This window comes from Octopus sinensis, linkage group LG1 (genome assembly GCF_006345805.1).
Source record: "Octopus sinensis linkage group LG1, ASM634580v1, whole genome shotgun sequence".
Lineage (NCBI taxonomy): Eukaryota > Metazoa > Mollusca > Cephalopoda > Octopoda > Octopodidae > Octopus > Octopus sinensis.
Window position 1 is genome coordinate 73,190,933 of NC_042997.1, and position 25,038 is coordinate 73,215,970.

Sequence of the window (25,038 nt, forward strand, 5' to 3'; positions counted from 1 at the left end):
CGACAAACACGCCGATCACGCAGAAAACCCGGCAACACATGCTTCCTTAAAATACCCCATCCGAAGAGCCATAAGAAGAGTAGAATTAGACGTACAACTCCGGCCCCTGTCTAAGAAAACACCTAACAAAGAAACGAGCAAGGGACAGCAATCAATGCAGACTAGCTTACAGCTCCATCCGTGACACAGATTAATGCCAACGAGTAAATGTTGTATACAGAATACAATGTAATAAATACAAGTTATAGTGGGTAGCACAACAAGACCGTTATACATTCGCATCAAAGAACATCTAAACACGAGAGCCTCCTCCTTCAGAAAACATCTAGACAGATGACAGAACACCGATAAAAGCATAACAATCACAATTAAGGCTAATGACCGAAATTTGAGAAATCTAAGAATAAAGAAAGCTATCCTCATAAACAGACTAGGGCCTCAAATTAACAATAGGCAGGAAATTAACAAACAATATATTATTTAGTTACAACTGGATTCATGTAAGTTCATTTCTGGTAACATGCTCATGTATTATAAAAAAAACTGCACTATAATACATATCTTAGAAGCAGGTCTGCAGATATGCCATCATACACAAGCTTGAGTCATAGCCGCTCTCACGCACTTCTCATGAGGAATTCCGGAAGGAGCTTCGTGAGACCACTGCAGAGAATCTTCCGGAAAAGAAAAAAAATCAGTAACTGTTGGAAAATCGATTATAGAGGTGACTCAATCAATTCCTAGCGACATCTGAAGAAGGAATTTTCATATTCCGAGATATTATATCATGTCAGACTATGAATAATCAAATTATAACAGTTATTATTGTCCACTCTGCATTGTTGTACCATTCAAGACACGTTATATGTCACACACACACACATATACACACGCACACATACACACACGTACACACACGTATATATATATATATATAATATATATATATATATATATATATATATGTATTAAAGTATGATTATAAAAATATAATTATAATTAAGGTCGTTGGAGGGACAACACCTGTTCTCTAGGGATGACGTCAAACTAGTACAAACCACGTAAGTTAGCACTCCGTTTAACACAAGGCTGTATGCGATGGAAATGGACAGAAAGGATTTATAAAAATATTGTTGATAAACGAGTGTATCATCATGAGTATATATATGTATTTCTCATTTATTTATAGTCAGTGCATCCTACTGATAGTTGTAAAGCAATTTTAATATTGCAGAATACGAAATCTTAAGATATAGGATTTTTATAAATCTTTTTCTCTCCATTTCCCTCGCATACAGCCTTGTGTTAAAAGGAATACTAACTTAAGTGGTCTGCAGTCGTTTAACGTCTATTTCTAGCGTACAGGCACTGTCACCTCCCTAGCGCCCTTAATTATAATTATATTTTTATTATTATTCTTTAAATATTAATTTAACCCATATGGTTTTTTTGTACACTGGCCACTGATAAATCATTAATTAATGACTTTATTGTAATCTATATATATAAAACTTAGAATGTGTGTCTGTCTATGTGAACCCCTAAAGCTTAAGAACTACACAACCTATTTCATTCAAATTTTACACATGCCTTACTTAGGGTCTAGGGAGTGTCATGGGCAAAAACATTTTAAACTTTTTGACAAGGGCGAGCCCACAGCAATATCATATCATCTCCACTATTTCAGTATTACGTGTTCAAAGTGAAACAAAAACATCTCTCTATTGTAATGTCAGATACTTTCACTTTAATACTGAAACTATTAAAGTCAAACTATTATATAAGAGGGATGAACCATTAACAGTGGGCATCCATTTTGCTAGAATGAGATCCGCTATGGTCTTATATGCTACACCACTGCTTTTCAATTCATATTAATCAAATTCATATTCAATTTCTCACCCTTATTATTTTAAATTTAAATTTAAACCGAGGACCATGTGTTTTGGAACGAAGTTTGTTACCACACAGCCACACCTGCACCTATGTATGTGTGTTTGTGTGTGTATGTGAGTATAGCTGTATATGTATACATTTATTTCTATACATGTAGATGTGTATGTGTATATGTGTAGATGTATATATATATATATATATATAGATATACATATATGTACACATATATATTGACATACATACATGCATACATATATACACCCATACACACATACACACATACACACACACACATAGATAGGTGCAGGTGTGGTAACAAACTTCGTTCCAAAACACATGGTTCTGGGTTCAGTTCCACTGTGTGGGGTCTTGGCATGTGTCTTCTGCTATAGCCTCAGACCAACCAAAGTCATGTCACTGGATTTTGTAGACAGAAACTGAAAGAAATCAATCGTATATATATGTATGTATATATGTAAGTATGTGTGTGTTTCTCCCTCATCACCGCTTCACAACTGGTGTTCGTTTATTTATATCCCCATAACTTATTGGTTTCACAAGAAAAAACTGATAAAATAAGTACCAGGCTTATCAAAATAAAAAAACCCACTAGGCAGTATCTCCTATTTTTGTTTGCCCACACAATTTACATTTGTGTGTGTGTGTGTGTGTGTGTGTGTTTGTATACATACATACATATATATATATATATATATATATATGGATTTCGTAGATAAAAACTGAAAGAAATCAATCGTATATATATATATGTATATATTCAAGTGTGTGTGTGTGACTTAGTTTCTGTATCACTGCTTCACAACTGGTGTTCGTTTATTTATATCCCCATAACTTATTGGTTTCACAAGAAAAAACTGATAGAATAAGTACCAGGCTTATCAAAATAAAAAAACCCCACTAGGCAGTATCTCCTATTTTTGTTTGCCCACACAATTTACATTTGTGTGTGTGTGTGTGTGTGTGTTTGTATAATACATACATACATATATATGTATATATATATATATATATATATATATATATATATATATATCTATATATGGATTTCGTAGATAAAAACTGAAAGAAATCATTTGTTATATATATATATGTATATATTCAAGTGCATGTGTGTGACTTAGTTTCTGTATCACTGCTTCGCAACTGATGTTCGTTTATTTACATCCCCAAAACTTACTGGTTTCACAAGAAGAAACTTATAGAATAAGTCCCAGGCTTATCAACATAAAAAAGCACTACGCTGTGTCTCATATTTTTGTTTGCCCACTCAGTTGTATCTATCAATTTATCTTTGTATGTGTATATATATATATATACGTATATATATGTCGTGGAAAATAGCGATTTTGACGTCTATATCTAGCATGTTGACCGTCCACTATTAGTGGTCAGTCCATTAAATTTTGTATGTAAAAATATTTTAATCTTCGGATTTTTTTAATATGCTAGGCCACTGGTTTTAATTGATTAAAATCAATGTCTACCCTTATCAAATTATATATATATATATATATATACACGCGCACACACGCACACACACACACACACATACACACACACACACATACACACACACACACACACACACATATATATATATCTATATATATATATATATATAATATATATATATATACATGAATGTATATGTGTACATTCATATTTATTATACCAAAGACAATATCTTTATGTGTTCGTGTATTACTTATACATTTGAAAACTGCTGCACCGATCATAATGAAATTTGGAACAAAAAATCGAAGGGAGAAGGATAATGCTGTGTGTTTCATACAATTTCATGGACCAAAATTGCTGAATGGATCCTTATGATATTTGAAACTTAGATTCAATGCATAAGGGCGGGTATAATGCAATATGTTTGGTTTGAATTTCAGATGGCTTAAAGGGGGCAGAACCCCCATCGAAAATTTATAAATATTCGATGTTGATAAAATTTCAACCATGGGTAATTAACACACATCAAGAAGTATTCTCAAAGTTTCCACTTCACATGAATATTCTAAGACACCCTAATGGGGGCCTTAACTACCAAATTTTAGTAATTTCTTTTATGATCCAAAACTAAGTCAAAAGTACCGAATAGATCTTTACGAAATTTGGAAATTATATTCTATGCATAAGGGCCACAACCCCTATGACAATTCATATATTGTTGCTGTTGAAATTTTTACCATAGATATTAGACCCAAATGAAGTAATATTTATAAAATTTCATCTTCTTACAAGTTAGAAAGACCCCTTCATGGGGACTTAACACCCACAATTTTGTCATTTTATCTAAGCAAAGACGAATAGTTATACTCTTGGAAGCTATGGGGTCATCCGAGCATAGAACATGAGCATTATTTGTAATTCAGTGGTACAACAGTGTAAGAGCTTGCTTTGACATACACTTAGATTGTGATTTCTGCAATGTGCTGCATAAATTGTCAAGTAAATGAGAGGCATTTTTGCTTTCACTGATTCAGTTGCAAAGTGTTGAGTAAAGTTATTTGATTGCAGATCTCCTTTCAGTCTTTTTATTATTACTGGGTCACATAGTCCTCACATGGTAACATTGATTTCAAGGCCTTCCCAGATGAATGACTTGTTATTCAAAGACAGTTATAGATTGTATATTTATTCTGTCCAATTACGTATCAGTATAAGGATCATTTGCTAACTCCAACTTTCATTTCTCCTTAGCCCTCGCGTCACACAGTTATTAATGTTTATTTCAGTTGGGTCACGCCCTTCAATTGCTATAGATTCGTAATGCATCTTACGGCTGTGCCTGTCACATACATGGTGAGGAATACTACATTGGGAGTGGTAACGACTAGGGTACTGTAGCTGACTGCTTATTGTGATCACTCGTCCTTTGGTTTCCTGTAGCTTTGTTCTCTTTTACAAACCCAGTGAACATATATTTCCTATTTCAAAGACATTCAAACAATAGATCCAAGTTAAAAATATTCTCAACAATTCAACTTCTCTGGTTGACATTAAGATGCCCACCCTCAATACATTTTAGAGCTCCATGACCTCCATTTTTCAGGAGCAAAATACTTTTAACAGTTTGTATAAGACTGGAATTTTGGAATATGCGCATAAAAATCAACAGTAAGTGATACATGTGGCACGATTACAATTTTGTTTGGGTGTGTAAAGAGGGAAATAACCCTCATCTGCAATTTTGATGAAATTCGAAACATAGGTATTCCAGTTCCTTACACGAAATGTAACAGAAAAGTCTAATTCTTCAATTGTATGTAACTCGGGCAACGCCGGGCAACGCCGGGCAACACTGCTAGTTAAGTATAAATACATATTTATTCACTCCACAAACAAATTTACTGCGGAATTATTCTGAATAAATAGGTACATGGCTGAAATGGACGAGGAATTTTTAACTAATATGTATGAAATACATGTATATATTCGTATTTGTACGAGTGTATCCCTATGGGTCTCTCATTTATTTACAGTCGGTGTACCCTACGGATGATTGTTAAGCAATTTTAATTTTGCAAAACATGAAATCTTAAGATATAGAGTTGTCCACAATATTTTCATGAATCCTTTCTGTCCATTTCCCCCGCTACCTTAACTGCTTTGTAGTTGTTTGACGTCTATTTCTAGCGTGTAGGTGCTGTCCCACCAACACCCTTAATTATAATTGTATTTTTACAATTATACTTCAAATATTAATTTAACCCATACGGTTTTTTGTACGCTGGCCACTGATAAATCATTGATTAATGATTTTATCCTAATTATATATGTATGCATATTATATATATATATATATAATATATATATATATATATATATATATATATGAGAAAAAAGGTCGCCATAATTTTGGAAAAGAATCTCTTTATTTATTCATTATTATTAACGCCTTCGTTCGTTTCGCGAAAGCGCTAATAATAATGAATGAATAAAAATACTTTTTCCAAAATTCTGGCGACCTTTTTTCTCAGTATTCAATATCTGCACACCAAACCTAACACTCAATACATACGAGGGGCGTTCAATAAGTAATGCCCCTGACCCACTTCCCATATCAGTAGAGCAACGAAACTTGGCACAGTTATTAGTCTTTTTCTACATAGGAACCACCCAGAGTTACACATTTCTCCCATCATTTGATGCAGCTCTGGAGACCGTTTTTGTAGAAGACCCCAGCTTGGTCCTCCAACCTGAACGTGATTTCAGATATCAAGGCTGCATCATCTGGGAAACGCTTTCCTTTCAAAAACAACTTCATGACTGGGAAGAGAGGAAAATCAGAGGGTGCAAGGTCAGGAAAGTAGGGGGATGGGGGAGGAGTTCATAGCCATACACCTGTGCTTCTGATCTGGCGACAAGCGAGTTGTGGACCGGAGCGTTGTCCTGCAGGAGGAGGATGTCTTTGCTGATCTTGCCCCGCCTCTTGATTTTGATAACTTCTCTTAATTTCCTCAAAAGTGAAGCATAATAGGCTCCTGCAATTGTAGTACCCTTTGCCAGGAAATCTGTCATCACTACTCCGTCCTGGTCCCAGAAGACTGTGAGCATGACCTTGCCAGCGGAGGGCTGCACCCTTACCTTCTTTGGAGGGGGTGAGTCACGGTGCTTCCACTGCATTGACTGGGCTTTGGTCTCTGGATCATCGTGATGGACCCAGGTTTCATCCTGTGTAATCAGTCTTTTGAAAAGTTTTGACTCATCTTCTTGGCACATCTCCAAATTCACCCTCGAGCACTCGACGCGTTCTTGCTTCTGGAAAGGCGTGAGCAACCTGGGAATCCATCTGGCAGACATCTTTTGCATATGCAAATGGTCATGAATGATAGTTTCCACAGACCCGGTACTAATCTTGACCTCATGGGCTATTTGGCGAATAATTATGAGTCGATCTTCCAAAATGGCAGCCTCAACTTGACGGACAGATGCCTCATCAATGGCAGAAGGGGCGACCAGATCTGGGAGCTGTTTCCACAGAGTTCCGACCATGTTTGAATTCAGGATGCCAGCGTTTTACAAGGTCATATGATGGGGCATCATCACCATAAGTTACTTTCATTTCATCAAAAGTCTCCCGTGGTGTGCGTCCTTTCAAATACAAAAACCGGATCACTGCTCGACACTCAACAGTCTCCATTTCACACTTGACTCGGTTCAAACACCTGTAAATCGGAAACCACAATTAATTCAGAGCTGTAATTTTCCACTTACTCTATAGAGATATAAATGATTGCACATGCAAAATTGCAGCTAGGTCCAACAACTGCAAGTGGATCAGAGGCATTACTTATTGAACGTCCCTCGTACGTACATACATACATACATACATACATACATAGGTACATACATACATACATACATAATAAATAAATGCGCACTTTTAAAGCCTAGCTAGGCTCATGGGCCCGGTTTCCCGGTTTCAATGGCGTATGTGTTATGTAGCTGGACGGGACGCCAGTCCATCGCAGCGTTACTCATTTTTGCCAGGTGAGTGAACTGGAGCAACGTGAAATGAAGTGTTTTGCTCAAACACAATATACATATATATATATATATTGCCGTAGATGTTTCTATGTGGTAAGAAGCTTGCTTCCCACCACATCGTTCCGGGTTCAGTCCCTATTTGTAGCACCTTGAGCAAGTGTCTTCCACTATAGCCTCGGGCCAACCCGAGTCTTGTGAATGGAATTCGTAGATTGAAACTGAAAGAAGTCCATCATATCTGTGTATATATATATATCAATGTCTTTCTGTCTGTATTCGTCTCCCCGCTAACGCTTGACAACCAGTGTTAGTGTGTTTACGTCCCCATAAATCAGCATTTCAGCAAAAGAGACGGGTCGAATAAGTACCAGGCTTATAAAATGTAAATACTTGGGTCGATACATTCGACTAAAAATTCTCAAAAGGATGCCCCAGCACGGCCGTAATTAAAAGATAAAGATATATATAAATATTCCGAAGATGGATTAGCTGGCCGAAGTCACTATCAATGTTCTTGTTTAAGAATTTGTAGTCTACAATAGTATAGAGTAAGCCTTCAGATTAACGTAACATTGTATCTATTATGACTAAACATAAAAACAAACAATATATTCTTTTACTTGTTTCAGTCATTGAACTGCGGCCATACTGGAGCACCGCCTTAATGGCTCAAGTCGAAAAAATTGATCCCAGGACTGTTTAAAGACAGTACTTATTCTATCGTTCTTTTTGCCGAACCACTAAGTAACGGGGACGTAAACACACGAACACTGGTTGTCAAACGGTGAGGGGGAACAAACAGACACATCTATCTATCTATCTATCTATCTATCTATCTATCTATCTATCTATCTATCTATATCTATCTATCTATCTATCTATCTATCTATCTCTCTCTCTCTCTCTCTCTCTCTCTATATATATATATATATTATATATATATATATATATATATATATATGTATATATATACATATATATAATATGTACATATATATATCCATATATATGTTTATATATTGACGTATATGTATATATTTATATTGTATATGTATTTATACGTGAGAGTAGGTATGAATATATTCGTATGTATAAGTGTATAAATATTTGCACCTATCCTTTTAAAATTTTCTCATATTTTCTCTTAGTTTTCCTTTGCATTTTCTCCTGCGTTTTTTATTTAAATGCATACACAAATCTTAAATAACTAACCTCTCTTATATTCGAGATTTAAACTTTGGAATTAAATCTGCACGAATCACCCAAATAGAAAACGCTTTTTCATCACATCAAATTCCATCACCACGTTACATAAATTGGTAAATTAAATATATATATATATATATATATATATATATTATATATATATATATATGTATATATATACATATATATAATATGTACATATATATATCCATATATATGTTTATATATTGACGTATATGTATATATTTATATTGTATATGTATTTATACGTGAGAGTAGGTATGAATATATTCGTATGTATAAGTGTATAAATATTTGCACCTATCCTTTTAAAATTTTCTCATATTTTCTCTTAGTTTTCCTTTGCATTTTCTCCTGCGTTTTTTATTTAAATGCATACACAAATCTTAAATAACTAACCTCTCTTATATTCGAGATTTAAACTTTGGAATTAAATCTGCACGAATCACCCAAATAGAAAACGCTTTTTCAATCACATCAAATTCCATCACCACGTTACATAAATTGGTAAATTAAATATATATATATATATATATATATATATATATATATATATATATAAATTCAAGGTGAATACTTGATAAATTTAAGCACCTGTATATGCCAGCTAGTAGCAGAGGTGAGAGGATATATGTATATTGACTGATGATACGGTATGGACGGATTTTCGTAGTCCAATAATACCCTGCACACCTATTTGATTATGAAGATTTACAAACATACTTTCTCAGTGAAACTCAGTATACCTACCATTATAGATAAAACCAAATGTTCCTTTTCGGACTTTTCATAATGTGATACAGGTTTTTGGTATAGCAATTGCATGCGGCTGAAGAGAGCTTTAAACCATCTGTTATGTCGATTATACATTGATGTAAGAATAAGTTGTTTTATAAAGCTTGAAACATGTGTAGCGCGACATCCTTTGCGTTCAGTTTTTTATTTCATTTGATATATATATATATATATATATATATATATGTAACTACTCAACTATCTCTCTTTTGTCCATATCCAGATTCTTTATTCTTCTTTGTATTTTAACATACATACCAGAGTTTTTTTACATTCAAATATAGTTCATACATACCATAGAAAATATCTTTCCTGAAAATCTACTTAGCATTATCTCACCTCCACTATTTCTCTAATCTATGTATTTTAAATAAATTTGTTTTTCTCACCATTACTAATTTCTTCTATATATAAACAACTGCAAGTATCTTTTTATTTCTCTCTCTCTCTCTCTAAATTCCGTAATATTAACCACTTTTCCCTCTTTCTTAAGATCGAATATCTAACCATTTTATTAGCATTATTTCACTGTTATATTACTCCAATAAATTTACTTCCCTCTACCTATATAAGTATATCTAATTTCTTTTAGTAAACTGTATATTTAAAAATTTTTAACCATTTTTTATTCCAAATATATTTTTTTATTGTACATCACTCATAACTGTCAATAAACATATAAATATAACTATGATATCCCATTGGATGCTTATTCTTTATATATTTCTTTATTGCCCACAAGGGGCTAAACATAGAGGAGACAAACAAAGGGATTAAGTCAACTACATCGACCCCAGTGCGTAACTGGTACTTTATTTATCGACCCCGAAAGGATGAAAGGCAAAGTCGACCTCGGCTTATTCTTTATATGTATACATATATGCATACGGTTGTGTTTATGTGCATATGTATGCTCGTTTTTGTGCGTACGTGCATGTATGTGTATAATATGTGTGTGCACATTTTGCTTTTGTATATATATATATATGTTTAGGGCAGCGGACTCGCGGTCATAGGATCGCGGTTTCGATTCCCAGACCGGGCGTTGTGAGTGTTTATTGAGCGAAAACACCTAAAAGCTCCACGAGGCTCCGGCAGGGGATGGTGGTGATCCCTGCCGTACTTTTTCACCACAACTTTCTCTCACTCTTACTTCCTGTTTCTGTTGTACCTGCATTTCAAAGGGCCGGCCTTGTCACTCTCTGTGTCACGCTGAATATCCCCGAGAACTACGTTAAGGGTGCATGTGTCTGTGGAGTGCTCAGCCACTTACACGTTAATTTCACGAGCAGGCTGTTCCGTTGATTCGGATCAACCGGAACCCTCATCATAGTAACCGACGGAGTGCTTCCATTCCATATATATATATGTATGTATGTATTTGTGTATATGTGTGTGTTTATGTGGATATGCGTATATGTATGTATAATATGTATATATATGTATGTATGTATATATATATATGTATACGTTTTGTGTGTATATGTGACTATATCTGTGCGTGTATATATATATTTAAATAATATATTTTATTTTTTATGATATATACTTATATGGTATGTGTTTAACAATTTTACCTGTATACATAGAGAGAGAATGCTTCTTTAACTTTTCATACTTATATTTCTAAATATCCGATAGCTAAACCAGTTTTAGTCCTTACACAACTAGACTCAACACTACATAACTATGTTATATTTTATATTTCATCTTTCACATTCTTTTTATTAATGAGTTATCCGGCACAGACTAAATACAGTCTCCTGTAACAAAATATTTCTTCCACTGTTACGACTTATCTGATGTTTCCTTCATTTTTTGCTGACGAGAATGTTAATATATAATTACTTATAATTAATTTAATCGCTTCCATGTTTCCTACATGTTGGTGTGACCATTCGAAACGATCGTATGCATGGATTAAAATGTTATCAAACTTTTAACATCTCTTCTCCATCTTTAATTGTTTGTTGACTTTATATAGGACTGTGTTCTATAAATGCTCATAATACACCTTATACTTATATGGAGGGGGGGGGGCTTCAGTCATGAATAACCATGGGATTGCACCAAGAAAGTTACCCTCCCAAGCACAAGTCCGGGTAAGGTTGTTTAAGGAAGGCCAGCAGTCGCCCATGCATACCAGCCTCCCCTCTTGACACCCCTGATGTTATCCAAGGGAAAGGCAAAGGTCAATACAGCTTGGCACAAGTAATATCACAACTCATTTCTACAGATGAGTTAACTGGAGCAACGGGAAATAAAGTATCTTGCTCAAGAACACAACACGCAGTCCGGGAAACGAACTCACAACCTCATGTGGTGGGTACGTGATCATGAATTAAAATATATACTGAGACCAAAGCTAGCTATGCATTCATATTTAGGCGTGTTCAGAACAGGCCTAAATATGAACACGGAACCAACTTTGGTCTCAGTATATATTTTAATTCAAGATCATGTACCTATCACTGTACATATTTCATCTCACTACGTATACAGACATGAACATGTATTTATTTAAATTAATGTCACTTCTATACATTCTAATTTATTTACTTTATTTCAATTCTGCTTATGTTATTCTATATTTATTTTATTTTTGCTCATATATACATTAATATATATACCTAAAGAAGCAACTTAGAAAGGAATATATTTACCAATACACATGAATATTGATGTATAAACTATAGATCCATATTTGCCGCGTGTCTGTATATATATATGCACATGCGCACCCACGTATACAACATGAGCATAGATTTTGTTTCATTTTTCTTTTCTTCCATGAACATACATTTTATTTCACTTTTACTTTCTTTTATTCATTATATTACTTTACATTTATATACTGTATCCTATTATTTATGATTCTTCTTCTTCTTCTTATTATTATTATCATTATTATTATTGAGCTAAAATTAAAAGTAATAATTTTAACACATGCGTGCACACACAGATACATACACACAGTAAATATGGCAATATATTCTGAGTATTCCAAACGTATCATTAGGTAGTCCTTGTATTGTCCTTTGTACACTCTGATGATTTTCCATACAAGGTATTAGAATGCTAAATTATATATTTATATATGCATCGCAATTTTAATTTTTTTCTTTTGTCAAATGAAACAATTGTAAGTGAATATTTTAATTAATTAATTAAGCAGAATTTGACCACCTCCCGTACCTACACCATAGCACCGTCATGCCATTGGATATGGCTTTTTAAACCAATGTTCTGAAAAGACACCCACACAGATTGCACCTCCGATTTGGACCACCAAGAGCTGCAGATAAGTTCCACTCTTTGTAGATCTGAAAATGTCTTTTGAGGCCTCCGCTGGATTTGCAAACCTTCTGGCATACACTGTATTGAAAGGTATGCGAAAACATAGAGGCAAAAAAGTTGGTAGAGGTTCGTTTTCCAGATGAGATTTGGGCACAGCAAAAGATAGATATGGTCTGTCACAAACTGTGCACACAAAAAGGTTATTATCATTCACCCTCTCGATTGTTACCTTTTTCCTTAGATCTCTTTTGAGGCTTACATGCGTTATCCTGGCCTCTTCAGATGCTTTCATTCCACTCCACACCTTTGTTCGGCATCCAACTCGATCCGAAGGGTTTCTATATCTTCTGGAACCATTCCAAGTAACACCTTAGTAGTCCTTATGCCGTCCTTAAACCTATTTTAGGTTTACACCGATATCGTTTCCCCTCTGCAAGCTCACCATAAAACCGCTGTTTCGGCATGCGTTCATCTGCCATTCGAAAAATATGCCCAGACCATCATATTTGGTTCCTCAAAATTATAGCTTTAATTGAGGTGATAGCTGCAGATTCAAGGACATCTCCGTTTGGAGTAAAAGAACTCCATTTAATTCTTAAAATGCGAAGACAGCATTTTTGGTGGAATTGTTCTAACAATTTAAAATGCCTTTCATAGCAACTCCAAGATTCACAGGAATAAAACAGGGATGGTAAAACAAATGATTTGTAAATAACCAGCTTTGTATTCTTATTTATATGTCGCTGGCACCAAATGTGTGGCGTGTCACCAAATGCTTTTGCTGCCCCTTGAATTAGCAGCTGTATTTCAGTATCAACATTTCCATCATTTTGAACAGAGACTCCAATGTAGACGAATGACTTCCCTTAACAAAACTTTTAAGCTGGTCACAAACAGCACCACACGCAGGTTGATGAATTACAACTGTCTTTTTCAAGTTGATGGTCAAGCCCAAATCATCACAAGCCAAGTCATATGCAGATACAAGAGATTGCAGACCTGTTTCAGAATGACTAACAAGATCGCAATCGTCAGCATGCAAAAGTTCCCTAATAAGTAAAGTAAAAACTTTCGTTTTGAATTTTAGTCTGGTCAGATTAAAAACATTCCCTGTTGTTCGATATTTGATGTAAATATCCTCCTTAGAGTTTTAAAAAGTATGTGGCAACACAACAGAAAAATATATTGCAAAGAGGGTGGGTGCAGCAAGGTTTCCTAGCTTTACTCCATTTTCCACAGCAAAAGATTCAGAAAGCCTACCACCAAAATTAACTCTGGCTTTCATATCTTGATGTAAAGCCCTGATCATGTTTACAAATTTTTCTGGGCAACCTAGTTTCCTTAGAATTAGCCACAGAGCATTTCGATTTACAGCATCGAATACCTTGCTCAAATCAACAAAGCAATGGTATAGAGCAAGATTCTGTTCAGTACACTTGTTTTGTAATTCTCTGACAGTAAAGATACAATCAGCTGTGCTCCTGGGGGAACGAAAACCACACTGAGACTCAGACACTATATCTGGAACTATAAAGGTATTTAAACGTTCTAACAAAATGCGGGCAAGTACCTTTCCAACCACAGACAAATGTGAAATCCCACGAAAATTATCACACAGATCCTTTGGCCCCGGTTTATACAATGAGACTAAAATGGCATCAATCCAGTCTTGAGGCACTTTCTCAGTTCTCCAACAATGACAAATTAATATATTTAAGAGTTCAAACTTTTTGTCACCCCCATATTTCAAGACTTCTGCTCAGATTCCATCAAACTCTGGAGACATTGTTATTCAGCTTATTCACAGCTAAATAAATGTCATTTAGAGCTGGCTCAAATGCCATCTCTTCTATAACTGAAAGGTGTTCAATTTTTCTGTCGTTCTTATATGTCAACGGATGATGGTCTATTCAAAAGTGTAGAAAAATGTTCTACCCAGCACTTATGGATAGAAGCGGTGTCAGTCAGAAGCAAATGTCCATTTGCTGTTCTCACTGGAGCGATTGAAGAAAGTTTTGGGCCATATACCTCCTTAACATAAGAGTACAAACCCTTGGCATCATTTCTATCAGCTACTTCTTGTGCCCCCACTTTGCTCTATCATTCCACCATTCCTGTTTATATTTTCCTTAGAGCAGTCTACACTTACCTTTTCAGCTTTCTGTAAGCTTCGTCTAAGTTGGCGTTCAAGGACTGAGAAAGAAGTGTATTGCCAAGTTTTGTTTTTCTAAAAGTAGATCATGAATTTATGCTGATCTGTCTGACTACCAGTCACCGAACTTATGTGATTTAAATCCCACTGATTTTTATTTTGAAATCTTCCCATAGATTGTTTGGGTCAATATTCATACTTTCTATAGCATCGTGGAATCTTTGCAAGTTGCTTGATAATTTAAAGTTTGCAAGGGTAACTTAGAACCAGACTGTCGATTTTAGGCATTATAGAAAAATCAATTTTTCCACGCACATGATGATGGTCAGTCCAGCTCTCTACCCCTCACATGGCTTGAACGCTACAAACGTCTTTCATATCACGTTTTGTAATCAGAATATAATCTATGAGATGACAGTGCTTAGATCTTGGGTGCATCCAGGCGGTTTTATATTTATTTTTCTGCTTAAACAGAGTGTTGGTGACAACCAGATTATTCTTAGTACAAAACACCAAAAGAGCTACTCCATTTTTATTGCATTTTCCAATCCCATGTCGACCTAAAACAGGCCAAGAAACATAGTCCTTTCCAACTCTTGCAGTGAAGTTTCCTAATATGACTAGCTTGTCAGAAATTGATACTTTCCTCAATAATTGTGCTAGATCATCATAAAACTGTCCTACAGTTTCATCAGAATGGGACATTGTTGGTGCATAAATACTGACAACAGTAAGAAACCTACATTTTGTCAGTTTAATACGCCATGACATGATCGTTTAGATATACCACTTGGAAGCTTTGGAATGGAGGATACTAATGTATTCTTGAGAGCAAATTCAACACCAGATTCTCTACGCTGACCTTTAGCTAGGCCTCTCCAAAAGATATTATATCCATAAGTAGGTCCATTTACTTGACCCTCGCCAAAGGGACGAGTTTCAGAGAGCGCAACTATATCAATAAGTGTAGTGAGTAGGCCTTTCTTGCCCTTTGTTGAAATTATCATCAAGAAGTGTGCGGACATTCCAAAACCAATATTCAAAAGATGTTTATTTTTACTTTTTCTTGAAGATTGTTTGATCACAGTGGCAGGATGACGATCGGGTCCAGCCTATGATGCACTGGGACAACTGCCGAGCCAGACCTGTTCCCCTAACGTTCCCAAGCCTTCTTTTACTATTTACTGAGTCTTTTTAGAGTAAGTTACAAGTGCATTTTTAAGTTTCTGCCAACCAATCAATTCAAAGATTCTACGAAGATTTAGATTACAGGAAGTACCTGTGCAGATGAATAACTTTCAGTGGGTTTAGCTTGGACTGCACTACCCACCCTACTGGCCCAAGAAAACTTTCGCTGGTGTGACCTGAAAATTGACAAAACCAGCAACTTACAAGGCCTCAGGTTTTATTTCGGAGACTTCCTTCTCCTAGGTAGATTACCAACCAAGGTTGAAGAGCTTCTACCTGACTATGAGGTAAGCTATCCCATTCCAGACACCAAACCGACACTCAAACACTCTATAAAGTGATCAAATATCACTCTGGTGACCGACGCGGAGTAGCTCATTCATAAAAAGGTACGATATGTGATTTGCAAATGTAAATAAGAATCATATATAAATATAAAAAAATAAAAGTATATATATATATATGTGTGTGAGTATGCGTGTGACAGACTTCTTTCAGTTTCCATCTATGAAATTCACTGACATGGCTTTGGTCAAACCGAGGCTGCAGTAAAATACACTTGCTTAAGGTGTGAACAAGTGTATTGCTCAAGATGTGAGACTGAACCCGGAACTATGTGGTTCGGAAGCAAGCATCTTACTACACAGCCATGTATGCATCTATACACATACACACACACATACACACACATACCCACACTCAAACACACACATACACACACAAACATACACACAGACACTCATAATCTATATATGCATATATGTATGTATGTGGGATGTATGTGTGGGTATATGTGCGTGTGTCTGTAGTGCTTGGAGAATTTTAATAATAAAAAGTGAATACCACACCTTTCAGTCAGCGGTCAGGAATGTTTAGCCTTTTACATTGTTACGCAGTTTTAAATGAGATGTCACATATAGCTATAATAAGAAAAAGTGTGTTTGTCTACAGTTAATGTTGTGATAAAAGGGTTTTGTACCAGTTCAAAAAGTAATATTTACTGCAGTTTGAAACAATCCTTTATCACTTGAAAATATTGGTGATGAATACACAGCATATTGGTAAATGCATTCACAACATAGCAGACACTCTCGTCTTGCGTAAAATAACAACAATAGCTCACTAATGAAGTTTGATTGAGCATCAATCAAACTTAATCGATAAACTTGCTTATTGTAGTAAAAACAATAATGTACCGGTTACTTTATCATATGAATATGGAAGCGAGTTATATTCTTGTTAGTCTTGTCTCAGATCAAACAAATTACAATGAAAGGTATCCTAGTTGTGACCATTCTATAATTGCGTATTCCTCTTGAAGACCGTTGGTGCTGAATGTGAGGAAAATACGTGAAGCAATTAATTGTAGTATTTGGATCACAAATTACAAAGATGTCTTGGCCTTGTAGTTCAGCAATATGTCTATCAACTATGATTCTGCCTACCGGATGACATATTCTAGCCGTAAATTCACATCGTTTGCTTTGTTGCATTCGAATATTTCAAGACGTATGAACAAACGAAAAGTAATATCCCGGAGGTTATTTCCTCGTTATTAGTTGTCATTAATGGTTAAATTACAGTGATACTGCCATATGAGAGATAATAGATAAATTTCCTCATTACTTACTAAGTCGATGTATAAATCTTGGTATTTTGGATCATCCACATATTTCTGCAACCTTGTTTCTACTTCATCGAGGTTAATATTCATTATATCGTTACTAATCTGTAGTTAAAGAAAACAAAAATAAAGCGAATATATATATATATATATAATAAATCTTAGAGCGAGTTATAAACAGTAGCTGCAACACATCGTGACGTATATTTGCCATTTAAATATGGCTAACCACTAAGGGTGGATGCTACTGATAGGGTACAGAAAGTGTGTCTAAAGCCAGCTGGAGGAGGTGTCCTCCTGGGGCTACAAACTACAGTAGCATCCACCCTTAGGGGTTAGCCATATTTAAATGCCAAATATACGTCACTATACACACACACACACACACACATATATATATATATATATATATCAATATATAATGATAAAAGGAGGGAAATGGAGAGTTATGGATGTTTAAATCATTTATTTGCATGATATAATGACGACGTTGATAGTTTTGTTTTTATAAAAACGATACAAATAAATTATAAAGCTCTAAAAGAAAAGGCAGATGCCAAAAACCTACATATATGTTTCGATTCATGCCCCTAGGTGATTAGTAATTTTAAGTATTTTGTAGTCTTTTGTTAAGAATTGGTCATCATTTCCAACTATATGGGCTTTATGAGCTTATACTACAAAGATTAACATATTTCTTGAAAGGATGCAGACTAATTACTGATTTTAAGAAGTTAGAACATATATATTGTGCGTATGTATTTAGCTAGAGAATTACAGATATAAGTAAAGATCAAATAGAATAAAATAAAAAATGAAAATAACATACAAATAATGGTGAAGTAAGAAGTTATACTATAAAAAGTAAAGAAAATATAAATGTATGTAAAATAGTATATAGATTTAAATAAAAGGAAAGAACGATACTCAAATATGCAAGAGAGGAATTTTATAATAAAATAAATGAAGGATAAGATAGCAAAAAAGTTATTACTCGGCCGTTGTAGATGAATTATTTTTATTGGTTTGGTAATAGATACAGTTGAGGAAATCTATGGATGCGTAGCGTTCACAACATATTGTGTCATATTTAAAATCAAGTATAGACGACGGTTTGAAAAATTTGAGCGTTATGATATGCATGTTAAACGCCTTACATGTGAACCCTTAGTCAATATATAAAATGCTTATATTATTTATATTCATGTATCTATACATTCGCATATATATATATATATATATATATATATATATATATACATATGTATGTATGTATGTATGTATGTATGTATGTATGTATGTATGTATGTATGGTTATAAAGAAAACGAAAAAATACAACGCGAGTATGTGGTACATGCAAAGTATCAAAAGACGCCCAGGGAAAGAAAGAAAGGTTGTCTTACGTTTCGAGCAAAGCTCTCCTTCAGGAACAGGTGAAAGGAAGTCCAAGAGAGAAGGAAGACGGAGAAAAAATCGCCAACAATCCACATGTAGTTACAATTTATCCATACGCATTTACACATATACACACATATACGTATATTCATACTATACACACACTCACACACACACACACACACACGCACACACACACACACACACACACACACACATATACATATAGTGAAAGCGCATAGCTTAGTGTTTAAGGTGTTGCATTCACGATCGTGGATTCAATTCCCAGACCGGGCGTTGTCTTGTATTCTTAAGCAAAGCACTTCATTTCACGTTGCTCTAGGATCATTTCTTCCTGTGACTTGTGGCACCTGTTGCATCTGTACTGGTAATGTCGATATGATGGTGGGAGTGAGCTTATGTGTACGCATATATTTGATCACAGTAAACAAATCAAATCATCTGTGTGATTGTTCGGTAAGAAATTGTCGAACCCTCATAGTCGTATATATATATACTCACACTCAAAGTATATATATTTATTAAACTTATTTTTATTTATCTATTATCAGAAAAGTTATTCTCTCGTAATAGAAAAAATATAGTAACACATTTGAGAATATACATTTTAGATTCGGTCATTCTTTCCCCCGTAATTTGTTTATATATATATATAAACTTCTATGAATTCTACAAAATTAGGTAATTTTTACACCAAGCGAAAACTTAATATTCCCAACGATAAACAAACACATAATGTACCAGATAAAGCTAAGTTCAAATTTTCTAATATTAATAATCAAAGTGAGTCTACTGACCATAACCCACCGACTAATTCGTGTGATAATCTTAATAAATTCTGTGATTGTAGGGTGATCAATGTAAAATTAACAATTATTGAAAACGGAAGAATTTAGTATATACCAAGCTATAGTAGAAACTCTTCTTTTGATATCGGTTCAATGGAATCATATATGAAACTTAGATTGGCTATTCATAACTGTTCCTTTAGAAACCTCAATAAACGTTCTTCGACTAGTTCTAGTTAATTCATCTGAGACTCTAATATCAGTTTCAAATTTAGATGAAGATTATATGTTCTTCAAAATCTTACCATCCACCTGATAGAAATTGTCAAATCTCCACTTCAGAGTACTATAACATCCTTTTTCTCTTGTAAATGAGTGGGCCTTAAACATTTTCGGGTTTCCTACACACTCCTAAATATCTATTTTAGAGATAGCATTATTTTCTAATTATCACAATCACTAATTGTTAGGTTTCTTATTAACCATAAATATTTTTACTAAATTTGAAACTGAATTAATTAGATCCTTATTAGAACCAGCATCTATATCAATAATTTTATACAGTATAAAATATACAATGCAAGTTATTTGCCAACATAATGTGGCAGTCCTGGTTAGGAATATTGCTACTGTTATTTATCCTCAGGAAACATCGTCTTCAGCTGGTTATACGACACATTATCTGTGTCCTTATATTTTCGAACAAGGGAGTTTAGCGTCCCCACACAGCTGAAAGCGATATCTGCGTACCAATAGTTTCTGGTTTATTTCTCTTCATCAGCACAGAGTAACTGCTCGGCTAGAGATGGCGCCACTAAACTTTTGTTCGAAATATATACTTTTCAAAGTGACACACAATCACTGATCTAATTAATTGAACATTATTAATTTCTAAATCTCTGAACGTGAGACATTCAGCAACAGTACTCTAGAGTAAATATTATTTGCCAACATGATTATGACTGTTATTTGGCCCCATGAAACATCGTCTCCAGCTAAATATACTTATTTCTAACATATACACAATATATATAAATGGATAGAGTCCAACAATCCTTCCATTTTATTTCTTTCGTAACATTTATAGATAACATCTTACATATAAATTCCTAGCATATGCGTTCTTTCTTTCTTATTTCTACAGAGTAAATTAAATTATATTATAATTCATATTTGTTAAATTATCTTTAAATATCAACAGTTGGATTAACTAGTAAATATTTATAATTTACCTTAGCAAAAAAAATCGATCAAAATTACAATTGCATATAAGTAGGGAAAATAACCTTTCTTTTAAGTTTAAAAAGAAGTCACCTCGAACTGAAGAACTGTATCTATTACCAAACCAATAAAAATAAAACATCTACATCGGTTGACTAATAATCTTTTAACTATCCAACTTATCCTTCATTTATTTTATTATACAATTCTTCCCTCGCATATTTGAGTATATGCCATTTTACATACATTTATATTTTCCTTACTTTTTATAGTATAACTTCTTACTTCACCATTATTTGTATGTTATTTTTTATTTTTCATTTTATTTTATTCGATCTTTACTTGCATCTGTAATTCTCTTGCTAAATACATACGCATAATATGTTCTAACTTCTTAAACTTAGTAATTCGTCTGCATCCTTTCAAGAAATATGTTAGCCTTTGTAGTATAAGCTTATAAAGCCCATATAGTTGGAAATGATGACCAATTCTTAATAAAAGACTACAAAATGCTTAAAATTACTATTCACCTAGGGGCATGAATCGAAACATATATGTAGGTTTTTGGCATCTGCCTTTTCTTTTAGAGCTTTATAATTTATTTGTATCGTTTTTATAAAAACAAAACTATCAACGTCGTCATTATATCATGCAAATAAATGATTTAAACATCCATAACTCTCCATTTTCCTCCTTTCATCATTATATATTGATAAACTTAGTAATTCGTCTGCATCCTTTCAAGAAATATGTTAGCCTTTCTAGTATAAGCTCATAAAGCCCATATAGTTGGAAATGATGACCAATTCTTAGCAAAATCCCCTACTCAAATACTTAGAATTACTAGGGGCATGAATCGAAACATATATGTAGGTTTTTGGCATCTGCCATCTGTTTTAAGAGTTTTATAATTTATTTGTATCGTTTTTATAAGAAAATTTCAACCTCATTATGACATACAAATAAATTATTTAAACATCTATAATTCTCTATTTTCTTCCTTTCATCATTATTTCCAATATGTAGTTCTATAATAATTCTTAACATAACGCCGATACTTTCTCTTTATCTGATAGTGATTAACTATCCTTGAATTTACTCTCTCTCTCTCTCTCTCTCTCTCTCTCTATATATATATATATATATGCATATATATATGTATATATATATATATATATATTATATATATATATATATATATATATATATATTATATATATATATATATTATATATATATATATATATATATATATATATGTATATATATATATATATATATATATATATATGTGTGTATATATATATATATAATATATATATATATATATATATATATATATATATATATATATATGGACAACATAATTGAAAATTATTGTGGCAAAGCTGATGAGGATGAAGAGGACGAAAAAGAGAAGGAAGCCGGAAGTCTCTGTGATCCAGGGGTTCCTCAGGAAAATGGATCACCTACCCCGGTGAACGACCAAGTAGTGAAGGATAGGGGAGCCAAGGGAGCAGAAACCGGAAGCCCCCTGGACCAGTGGTCCTATGAAGAAATGAAAAATTAGAAAAATTAGAAAAACAGAAGAAAAAAGGAAGGACCGAAAACAAAAATAAGGAGGGAAAAGGCAAAACAACCAAAGCTGAAACCCCAACCCACCACACAAACAGCAGAGAACCCCATGGAGGATCCAATGCCACCCAGTACACTTCAGGAAAGAAGAAATCTGGAAGGCACCGAAGAATCTGTAAGTTCTACCTGCGGGGCAAATGTTGGGATGGTGAGGACGGCAAAAACTGCCGGTTCGCCCACCCGACAACCCGCCAGAACTTCAGGGGACTCAAAGAGAAAAATTGTACCGAGGGAACACAAGAAATGTCTCCCAGGAAAACTTTTAAAAACAAAGTGCGCTCCTCAGATGTTCTACGCAACGCAGCAGCTGAGCAAGAGTCTTTTTTATGCATGGCGGAAAGAATTGTCCGGCAGCTAAACTGGCTACACCAAGCACAGAGAAGGAACCCTGCCCACCACTATGCAAGACCACTACAGTCAACAGACACGGGATGGCCTCCCCTAACGCCTGCACAGCCGTCACCCCAATACTTTTACTAAATATTGGGGGCCTGTTGCATCAAAATAGAAACAAAATTTCTTTCCTGAGAGATCTTACTGCATGCAATCAATCCCTATGCATAGCACTTGTGGAAACTCACCCCAACCTTGATATAGAGGACGCAGAAGTACACATACCAAACTATGCCATACTGCGAACAGACAGAAGGGAAAGGAGCCATGGTGGAGTTTCTGTATACATCCGAGATGACCTCACACCCCAGGTCTTGATGACATACTCAAATTCGGTATGTGACACCTTAATTGTATACATAAGACAACATAATATAGTCATATGCAATACATATTGCCCACCGGATGCACAAATCACATAGGCAAGTTTGAAGATTGCCTCACAAAAATTAAAGAAATACTCATGAATCTGGAACACCACGTGACCATATTTCTTATGGGTGATTTCAACTTCCCCAACGTCAAATGGCCCGAAGGTCACATACTCTCAGGAATGAATCATTGCAAGCAAGTACAGGTGGAGTCCCTGCTCAACCTCACCAATGCCTTATTCATGGAGCAAGTTGTACTGAAGCCAACTAGGACGAATAACATTCTGGATCTCTGCTTCACGAACAATATGGACATCATTCATGATGTGAAAGTGACACCGACATCAGTTTAGGATCACAACATAATAGAACTGTCTATGTTTGGGCCGAAAGTAACCAGAGACATACAACCTAAAGGAAGCACCCGAAATCTCTCCAATCTGAACTTCCACAAAGCAGATTGGAAATCGATCCAAAAAGAGATCCTCAGAGAGGACTGGCCGGAATGTCTCTCCACACCAGACATTGACATGAAACTAGAATGTTTCATGTCTTCTGTGCAAGCCGTATGCCAGAAAATGTCCCAGAGCACAAGGCCAAAACAAATAGGAGCAAGATTCAAGAGACAGGAAGATCCTCATGAGACGACGGACAAAGGTTGCAAATCGTCTCAACCAACATCCCAAAAGTAGCGAACGTCCCGCCTAAAAACAACACTGATGGAGATCGAAAAAAGGCTGCAACAATCCTATGTGAAGGAGAAAGCAGACAAAGAAGCCTGGGTTATAAAAAACATTAAATCAAACCCAAAGGCCTTCTTTCATTACGCGAAAGAAACAGTCTCAGTGCACTACAAGATAGGACCCCTCCTCCAAAAGGATAGCTCCCTCACAGACAGTCCAACTATGATCAGTGAGATGCTGAATGACCAGTTCAAAAGTGTCTTTACCACCCCGTTGGAACACAGACAAATGAACGAACCAGTGGACTTCTTTGCCGCCTCACCTATAACCAGCGAGGCGGTTACAATAGAATGTATTGACAGAGCTTTCTTGCGAATGGCAAACTGCCAAGCAAGCTGAAGGAGGGAATAATATGCCCAATACATAAAGGGGGAAGTAGAGCAGATGCCAAAAACTATAGGCCTATCTCTCTGACTTCACACATCAGCAAAGTCATGGAACGGATAGTCAGAAAGAATCTAATCGCATTCCTTGAGGAAAATAATTTGCTGAGTGATACCCAGCATGGTTTTCGACCAGGTAGGAGCTGCCTGACCCAGCTCTTACAACATTATGACTGGGTGTTGAAGCAGTTACTCAACAAATCAAATGTGGATGTAATCTACCTTAATTTTGCAAAAGCTTTTGACAAGGTGGATCATGGTATGATTATGCCACAACTACGTGACTGACCTCGGCATAGCTGAAAACTTGGAGTGTGGTTACATGACTTCCTGAGAGATAGGAGTCAGGCTAGTAGTGGTTAATGGAGCCACCTCTATGAACACAAATAGT

General features: G+C 34.9%; 1 protein-coding gene across 2 annotated transcripts in view; it reads right to left on the reverse strand.

Moving 5' to 3' along the window:
* Positions 1-585: 585 nt before the first annotated feature.
* The window catches only part of LOC115218801 (chloride channel protein A-like), a 242,837-nt gene continuing 218,384 nt past the window's right edge, over positions 586-25,038 (reverse strand). Inside the window, exons 17-18 of one of the 2 annotated variants that reach the window (XM_036501937.1) lie at positions 17,703-17,801; positions 586-674 (exon numbers count right to left, since the gene is read on the reverse strand). In XM_036501937.1, the coding sequence (XP_036357830.1) occupies positions 618-674; positions 17,703-17,801 (156 nt within the window). In that variant the 3' untranslated portion in view covers positions 586-617. Of the gene's footprint in view, positions 675-16,920; positions 16,993-17,702; positions 17,802-25,038 lie in introns of those variants that run through there. The other variant, XM_029788739.2, reaches the window with a different exon arrangement.